General features: G+C 42.3%; 1 protein-coding gene across 1 annotated transcript; it reads right to left on the bottom strand.

Annotated features, from left to right (window-relative positions):
* Positions 1-8,307: 8,307 nt before the first annotated feature.
* Positions 8,308-8,576, bottom strand: LOC129066389 (guanine nucleotide-binding protein G(I)/G(S)/G(O) subunit gamma-5-like). The gene has a single exon (XM_054567929.1). The coding sequence runs from the start codon at positions 8,549-8,551 to the stop codon at positions 8,345-8,347; it is 207 nt and encodes a 68-aa protein (XP_054423904.1). The 5' UTR covers positions 8,552-8,576; the 3' UTR covers positions 8,308-8,344.
* Positions 8,577-9,780: the final 1,204 nt, after the last annotated feature.

Here is a 9,780-nt window from a genome sequence, read left to right as displayed (position 1 = left end):
ATTCATGACTCCACATAGAAAGTTTGGCTGCTCTAACATGAAACTTCCCATACTTTTCATAGCAATTATCACTTTCAATTGCGTGTTCAGCGTCTGACCCACCCAGAAGAGGGTAAGGACCTTTTTCTGTCGTGTTGACTGCTGAACACTTAGTGCCTAGAACAGCGCTCCATTCACAGTAGGAAGAGAATGGACAAAACACCTTTGCTTCGTAGAAAAGGAAACTGCTGTGCAGGGGGATTGGCAGATTTGTCTAAGATTGTGCAGAGGACTCCCAGGACAGCTGGGACAAGAACCCGGAGGTCCTGAGCCGGCGACACACGCAGAATTAAATCAAGGTCCCGCCCTAAAGTTTGGTGATTCGGGCGGGAGCACAGATACCCAGTGAGCCAGGCGTCAACATTCCCAACGGGTGGCCTAAGTGCCGCCCCCTATTTTCGGGTTGCCGAACCGACGAGAAGGCTGCGTAAGGAGAAGCCACGGACGGGCGTGTCCCGGGGCGCGGCGCTCACACCCACGTGCATTTCTTCTCACCCGCTCAGGGTTGTTGCTGCTGCAGCCCGGCCATCCCTGCTGGGTCAGCTCCCGGAAGCAGCGCGTGGAAAACAACCTGGCTCCAGAGGGACAATTAACAAAGGCAGGGCACCGGGCCGCCCATTCCCAGCGCACGCACGCACGCAGCGTGGGCAGAGCTGTGCCCGCCTGCGCCCTCGGTGGGACCGCCGCTCAGACGCCCGGCGTGGCGTGGGTCCAGGCAGCCCGGAGCCCCTCCCGCCCTGGCTGCGCAGTCACCAGGCAGCGGAGCTCCGCGCGTGAGCCCGGGCACCCTGCACGCGCGGTGAGTGCCTGGCAGGACAGGGCCGGGGCGGGTGCGGGGAAAACAGCAGCATCGGACCGAAAAGGGAGGTGGGGGAGGGTGAGTGCGACGGCTCCCCGTCCCAGGTTGCTTTGTAGCAAGCTTTGTGTCTTGAGCCTTAGGTAATGCAAGCAACGTGATCCACGCGAACCAACTGAGTCTTTTGTAGGTGTCAAACTGAGGCCCAAGAGAGGTAAGCTGGTCTAGTAGAAACTAATCATTCCTTGGGTCTTTGTCCCTGCCTGCTTCATTGTAGGATCTGAGGCGACTTTTAACAGAATCTATACATTAAAACAATGGAATAATTCAAACAATGCTAAAGTATCCTTGCCAAGGAAAGTATAGTTATAAATAGACAGTCAAGGCCAGGGGAAAAGAGAACAGAAATCTGACATCCATCAGGCGAACAGCCTTGGCCAAGGGAGCCTCAGAAAAATAGTGCCAAAGCTGGGGCTGGAAGCTGGGCAGCTGGTTGGCTTCTGCTACAGTGCCCCCTGCCGAACGAGCCCCTAGACCTGAGAGGGGAATGGAGAAGCCGACAGTCTACTCAGGCCCTGGTTCTTAACCTTCTTGAGATCACTGACCCCTTAGAAACCTGGTTTGTCCCCCATCCCCCCCACACAGAGGGGCGCGTCCATAACCTTGCACACGCTTTCTGTCACTCAGGCTGCACCGTTTCAGACCAGTTTATTTTCTCCTTTAAAGGCTAAAGAGTATCTACTGTGAGTCCGGAGTCCTGGTGTCACCGGTTGTGTGATCCAGGACACATAGTTCATCCTCTCGAAGGCCCAGTTTTCTTTGTCAAATGGAGATAAGATTGTCCCCTTCGTACTTCAGGCCATTGTCAGACTTAGGAACGAAGGCTGAGTTTGGAGCCTAGCACGTCGTAAGTCTCCGTAAAAGGGCAGGTGCACATAACACGGTGCATCACAGCTGTGCCAGCTGGAAAGGGTGGTGACCTGCAGGAAATTGGGCTGTACCGGAAATAAAATAAAACAGAACTGGAAAAATCATAAACCTGCCAATCGAAAGTCAACCTCATTATGACTTAGAAATGTCGGCGCATACCTTGTGGTAGTAATCTAAATTAGGGTGCACTTATTTAGAACAATGCACTACATTCAATATTTGACCCCAGGTCAAATGCTGAAAGTAGAAACTACCAGACATTAAAAAAAGGAGAGGGGGGAAAAAATAAAACGAAACCTCCAGATATTCTAACAAAGACTGTTTATCAGGCCTCACTTCGCTCTTTGAATGGAGGCTGTTCTTCAATGAGAGGAAAGACGAGGACACACAAGGAACCTGGGCAACACCCAGTCCTACCCGGCAATGGCGCTCCAGCTGAGTCTCTGCCAGGGTACAGAGCTGCTGACAGTTGGCTCACATCCCTCGTGGGTCAGCTGCTTGCTGTGGTAAACAGTGTCTTGGTTGACTCTGCTCTAGATCAAATAAATGGCTTTTTATTTAACTAATGGGGGGGGGGGTGTCTTTGGGTCCTGAAACTGAAGCAAAATGGCATTTGTTGACCTTGACTTTCCAAAGCCCATTGCTTGTTTACTGACCAGCTCGAGAATTAAAAAAAAATCTATGGATCCAAAATCATGGGGACAGGGCCTGAGCAGGCCTGCTTATCTATAAAAAGAACTGCTCTTACAAAATACAGTGTTGTCTCTTTTCTCTACCATTTTAGGCTTTGCAATTACAGCCAGGGAAATATGGCTTAGGAAAAGTTGCTGGGGACAAGAATGTGCATGTCTAAAAAGTGCTCCTGGTGATACTTACACACCCTTGGCTACGTGTGCTGGTGGGGTGGGGATTAGTAATGGGGGAATATTAAATCTTTTGCATTTCTGCATTGCTTATCTAGTTAGAAGAGTGCCTCTTTTGTAATTTCAGCAAACAAATAAACAAATGACCCGATGATGCCCAGTGAAGTTATATGGCTAGCAAATAAATACTTGAAAATAGATCATTAATCATTGGGGAAATGCACACTAGAACCGCAATGACATATTGCTTCATACCTATCAGGTATGGCTAAAGTTAAACAACCGACTACACCAGGTGTTAATGAGGTTGTGGAAGAACTGGAACTCATACACTGTTGGTGAGGAAGTAAAATAGTACCACCACTTTAAAAAGTTTTACATTTTCTTAAAATATTAAATATATACCTATTGTGTGACACAGGCATTTCATTCCTACGTCCAGCTTTATCGTAATAGAGAAACAAGAAACAACCACTGTGTGTGGATAAACAAACTATGGTATATCCATATAATAGAATACTGCTCAGCAATAAAAACTAATGAACTATTGATACATCCTACAACATGGATGGATCTTAAAATAGTTTTTCTGGAAGAAGCTGGAAAAAAAAAAGACTACATGCTGTATAATTCCATTTATATAAAATGGAAGGGAGCTACTATCTCTTACCTGACCTCAAATGTTTTGGTGACTTTCAAGAGTTGTGTACAGTCATATTAGTCTAACTTCACTTGTAATAGTGTCACTGGCAATTTGATGATTATTCTGCCAGTGTTTATCCATGTCATTCATTCATTAATTCAATTAGTTGAGCACCTACTATGTGCTAGATCTAGAGCTGACACTAGGTAATGTGTTGGTGAATAAAAGAGACATGATCCCACCCTGGCTGGGTGGCTCAGTTGGTTGGAACATTGCCCGTGCACCAAAAGGTTGTGGGTTCAATCCCTAGTCAGGGCACATACCTAGATTGCAAATTTGATCCCTAGTTGGGATACTTACGAGAGGCAACCGATCAAGGTTTCTCACATGGCTGTTTTATTCTGTCCCTCTTCCTTTCTCTAAATTAACAAACATATCCTTGAGTGAGAATTTCAAAAAAGAGTATGAAAGAGACATGATTCCTGCTCTCGTGGAGTATACAATCTGCCAAATGAGCCAGTAAAATAAATAGAATAAGAAAATAACTACTGGGGGAGAGGAGTCAGGGAGGAGTTGTCTGGGCTTCCAGCAGGGAAGTAAAGTAATCAGTTTTATGTTTCTGAATGACCACTCCCCTCTAGGGCTGTGCCTTCAGGCAGGAGACTGTGGTATTGGTCCAGGAGAAAGGCAATAGAGGTCTATACTCAGGTGCTCTTAGAGATTGAAGCACTGATAGGACTAATAGATATCCTTAATAGACAGGGCAGATCCTAGAGGCTGATACCAATCAATGCTCTTTGAATTTGGTATTTTATCAATTTTCATTCCCTAGTAACTGTCCCATTGCCTCCGCCACCTTTAGCTTCCATCACCACCTCTTATTCCCTGTTTGTGAGGATGTCACGGGAGACTGATGTCAACAGCTTGCTGGTCCAGTTACACTGGCTTACAGCATTCCTTTGATCTACTGATCTAGTTAACTTTAAGTAAAGGAATGAGGATAGTTTAGCATGACCTGCTTTTTGTTGTTGTTGTTGTTGTTGTTAGTAACCTATGCTGGCTCCAAGGGCTCTGTTTCGTTTTCCAAAGGCTGACAGGCCATCTGTTTTAATCAGGTGGCAGAAACCCAACTCAGCATGGACTGTAGCAAAGCAGGGTGGGGAATGAAAGTGAAAAAAATGTCCAAAGGGAATCAGATTGATTCATCATGGCTGGACTGAGTACTGCCATCGGGGCTCAGTCTCATGGTCTCTTATCTCTCAGCTCCATTTCTTTGGTGTAAGCTGCGTTCTCAGTCAAGTTCTGGTGGATAGTTATTATTATTATATCATGATTACCTGTTCTCACTGTCTGCTTCAATATGATCTGTCAACTGTCCAACTTCTTCATCCATCTGACTCATAGTAATGTTATGGTTTTTAGTTCAACAATAATAGTAACAAAAACAACAGTTACTATTATTGAGTGCTTGCAATGCACCAGGCACTCTGTTAGACACTTCACATGGTTTGTCTAATTATAACAAAGATAATGTTAGGAAAGCCAGCCAGTTGATTCCAGAATCAGAATTGGAAATCAGGTTTTCTGGCTCTAGGATCTGGGCTCCAAACCTTTATAGTGCCTCCTATAGCTACTCTTTAGGGCTAAGAGGGAAGCACACAGCAAATGTGTGCCTATTTCTTACTTTTTCTAAACATGAGTCATCACAGTCATAGTAGGGGCCAAGCTTTGGAGGTTCTTCTTATAATTTTTTCCATTCCAGATCTTACAGGGTTTGAGAGTTCTGGAAGCTCTTTGTGCAAGACTCTGCCCTCTGACTAGTATTTATAGCTTCATAAACCAGGCTCATTAACCAGGATCTCCATGTGGCCACTCTCATTTCTATAGGCGTCCCCCTGCCCTTTATTCTTTGACAGGGTCCTTGGCTGTCATGATGCTTGAACTTTATCTTTGACAGCCTTCCCTAACCCCTAGAGTCTCAAACCAGAGGTCATACCTCCTTCCCCCTGCCCTACCTTAAATGTTTAAATTGACCTACTAAAACCTGGGGTAGGGGGATGATGGCTGTTCATCTTTCTTTGCCATGACATGTTACCTTCTGGAAGAACTTTAAGATGATGGTTTCACTTTCCCCCATAGATCTCCTCCTTATTTTTTAAATATTTTAATTTATTAAATATTTTAATTTATTTTTAGAGAGCAGGGAAGGAAGGGAGAAAGGGAGGGGTAGAAACATCAGTGTATCTTTTCCTCTTGCACTCCCCCAACTGAAGACCTGGCCCACAACCCAGGCACGTGCCCCGACTGGGAATTGAACCAGCAACCCCTTGATTCATAGGCTGGCACTCAGTCCACTGAGCCACACCAGCCAAGGCCCCCATGGGTCTTCTTACTTCCATTTCTCCAGTTCTGACTGGTCAGAATTAGGTTTGGAGTATTATTTTCCTGCTACTTCCCTTGTCTTGAAAGGGATGAAGTAATCAGAATGTTTATAACATTTATTTAGTTCCTCTTCTTTCAGAGGAATGAAACATGGAGCAAATAACCAGAAACTTTAAATATCCTATCCTTATTGTAGAGCCATTTTTTTAGGCTTGCCTATTCGACATTTCATAGAAATGGAATCATAAAATACGTAGCTGTTTGTGTTTGGCTTCTTTTATTTAGCACAATGCTTTCAAATTCATCTATGTTGTAGCATGGATCCGTACTTCATTCCTTTCCATTGCCAAATAATATGTAATATTTACAAAAAATAAAAGTGTGTTTCCTTCCATTACATGGGCTATGCACTGAGAGAACAAAATGCTGCTACAGAGAGCTTTTGCCAGGCTTGCTTGGAAGCCTAGATTGCGATTAACCTAAGTACAAATTAATGCTATTTTTAATATTTAGAAGTTCCTTGTAAGGTATTACATAGGCATTTTGTTTATTTAGAAACAATTATGAGTAGCGGGACCTGAGTAGCTCTCCTGAAGTCCTATTGGGATCTTTCTAGATAAGCTAGGCAAAGGGTGGCGAATATCAGTGATTCAGGCCAGGGACAGGTCAGCAGACCACAGGCTGCATTCAGGAGCTGGGATAGAGCTGTGCGACAGACAGTTGCATTCCAGAATCTTCCTAGGCCCTTTGCCTTCTGAACAACCTCCCCCTCTCCAAACACTACGTTTACATATTATCTGACCCATGGGTCAGTGTTTATGGCGAAGGACAGAAACTTCTGCTGCTACTAGTACACCCAGAAGGACCGCTTATGCATGCAAACGTATATTGAGAGGGACAGAGGAGGACACAGGATGAATTTGTGCTCATCTTGTTTCTAAGAGCTTAGTGTCTAGCCAGGAAGATGAGGTGTAGCCCTAAGTAACCCAAGTACAAGGCTAAATGGGATGTGTGCCACTTTCAATATTAGGAAATATTTTAACCATCAAGAAAGGAACAAAGAACAATAAACAAATGCCCATGAACTTATCGCCTAGCTTTGTTTAATTTTAACATTTTTGCCATAGTTACTTCCGTTTTGTTTTAAAACAAATAAAACATCTCAGATGGTCAGCAATAAAAAGGAAGGAACTATTGATGCACGCAGCAATTCACATGAATCTCCAGGGAATTATGCTGACTGAATAACGTCAGTCACAAAAGTACTGTATGATTCAAATATATGTACTATATGATTTACATACATCCTTGAACTGACAGGTGATAGAAATGGAGAGCAGATTCCTGGTCGCCAGGGGTTAAGAATGGGATGGGGCTGGAGCCAAGGGTGAAAAGGCAACACGGTATGTTTGAGGTAGAATTGTTCTGTATCTTGACTATCAGTGTCCACCCCCTGGGTATGATATTGTCTTTTTAAAATAATTTTTTACTTTTCAAGTACAATTGACATACAGTATTATGTTTCATGTGTACAACATAGTGATTAGACATTTATATAAATGTCTACAAATTGATTACAAATATCTTCTGATCTGAGGCACCTCTTTTCTTTCGATTGTAGAATTGTTTGTAAGAGGAAGAACACTTCAATATTATTGTAGTCAGATTGATCAGTCTTTTTTGGTCTTTTCTTTTGCGGTTTGTCCATTTTATGTCTTACTAAAGGAATCCTTCCCAGCTGGAGAGCATAAAAATTCTTGTCTGTGTTTTCTTTTGAGAATTTAAGAGTTTTACATTTAACATTTATAAAAAGTCTTTAATCTATATGGAGTTTATTTGGGGTATGATGTGGAATTGCATTTGTTTATTTTTCTGTGCAGAAAGCCAGTTATCCCATGGATCATCTCTTCCCAGTGACTTAAAATGACACTATGTCATATATTTAGTTTCCATATTTACTATGGTCAGTTTCTGGGCTCAAGCTGTTCCACTGATTTGTTTGCCCCATGTCAATATCATGCTGCTTAATTATTATGGTTTTTAAATAGATCTAAATATCTGATATGACAGGTCCCCCACCTTGTTTTTCAGAGTTGCCTTGGCTGTTGTTTGCCTTTTACTCTTCTTTATATACTTTAGAATCATTTTATTATGTTCTACTAAAACAAACAAACCAAAACACCCTGTTGGAAGTTTTACTGGAATTGTATTGAATCAGCTTAGGGAGAATTTTCATCTTGATGATATTGATTCTCCCTATCCATGAACATAGTGTATCTCTACTTGTAATTAGTTCTTAAGTGTATTTCAATAAAGTTTTTATAATTTTCTTCATAAAGATAATCTTATACATCTTTTGTTAAATTAAGATATTTAGGAAGGACTAAATCTTACTATTCATTCTATTATTAAGTCTTTTATTATTACGCTGCTATCTTTCTTTTTTTTTCCCTTTTATACTAAGTATTTATTTGTATGCCGCTGCCAGTGTATATAAAATAATCATCCTTGTGAAGTAGAAATTCATGAAAATTCAGAGAGGTAAATGTTAAGGACTGACAAAAGCAGAAGTTTGTATAGGGTGGCACATATTACAGGGATACGATTTTTGTACAGGCTTCAAATGAACTCTCTTTGACTCTTCCCTGGTTCATGAAAAGTGGATTAGAACACCTTCAATGATTCATTTCATTACAAGAAGGAACAAACTTTCTGGGGTCTGAAGGGATTGGTACTTGAAGATACTCCAGTTAGCAGGGCGTCATGTTGGGCATTCTGCGGACAGAATTGTTCTCGGTCTGCAGCTGCCTGGGAAACCTTTACGCAGTTGAGCCCGGCCTCCAGCCGGAGCTGTTGAACCACTTTCTTCATAGCGGTGACACTTGAGGAACCAGACATGGTGCACGCGACAAATGGGCCTACTTGGTTGTCTGCTATCTTTCTTTAAATTGCACTTTTAAATGTAGTTGCGGACATATATAGGAATATGATTTATTTTTGAATATTGATCTCCAGCAAAATTGAGAAGCTCTCACTTTTTCTTATATTTAGTTTTTCATATAAAAGCATACAATGTAAAGGGATGGACAGTTCTGTATTTGTTATGAGAAATGTATTACCTTTCCTTTCTGCTCCAGCCACTAGTAGGCAATGCCTGTCATCATTTTTAGCTGATTATATTAGTAATTACCTTCATGTCTCTAAATCGCATGCATATACTGCTACTTGTTGAGCTTTCAGTGCAGGCACTGTTCTTTGGCTTTACACCGTGGAAGATGAGGATTTATCTATTCTTTTTCAACTCACCTTCCACCACATATACAGCCTTCCCATTACCCTATCCTCTCAGTGTAGTTGCATGTAACATTAATTAGATCACTTACATTATTATGTGTGTCAATTCTATTTATAATGGAACTAGCTATATGGTTCCATTATTTATAGGAACCAGTTACCTATATTTTTTGTTGAAAAAAAAAGCTTTGTAACAATTATTTTTGCTTGTTGGTTTTTTTCTTAGGTGGGCATATATCACCTGTGTCATTATGCCTAAATGAACACCATATTCTCTATTTTATAATAAATCTGTTTCCGAGACTTTCTAGTACCTTCTGAAGTACTGTAGCCCAGACTGTTTGTCATCTGCATGTGGCCAGCAGTCAGAGCCAGGACTCCCTTCACCTGTCCTGGAGATCACCTCACTCCCACTCCCGGGTTAGATCACCAGTCCCCGGAGCCCCATCTTCCTCTTTCTTGATTTCTTTCTTTATTGGTGGAGCACATTCTCCCATAGTTTTCTGAGAACAGGAACATACAAGGTAAACTCTTGAGGCCTTCAAGGTGCTGCACTTCCTCCTCAATGTGTTTAGATGTGGATTTTTTAAAAAACTTATCCTGCTTGGGTCTCGTACTTCTTGGATCTAAGAATTCATAGGTTTTATAACTCCTGGACAATTCTTGGGCTTATCTCTTCAAAGACCGCCTTTCCTCTCTTTATCATTGCCTTCTGGAACTCACATTGGTACATGGCCTTCTTATTTCGGTAATCCGGATCTCTACACTCTCTCATATTTCCCCTGCTTCTCTCTCTCGTTAGGAGTCTGGGTAATTTCTTCAGTTCTCCCTGC

Source organism: Pteronotus mesoamericanus, unplaced genomic scaffold (genome assembly GCF_021234165.1).
Source record: "Pteronotus mesoamericanus isolate MK-2021 breed Mesoamerican mustached bat unplaced genomic scaffold, CSHL_Meso_final contig_2, whole genome shotgun sequence".
In the NCBI taxonomy this organism is placed as follows: Eukaryota; Metazoa; Chordata; class Mammalia; order Chiroptera; family Mormoopidae; genus Pteronotus; species Pteronotus mesoamericanus.
Note: the sequence above shows the minus strand (reverse complement) of the source record. Positions and strands in the feature narration are given on the sequence as shown.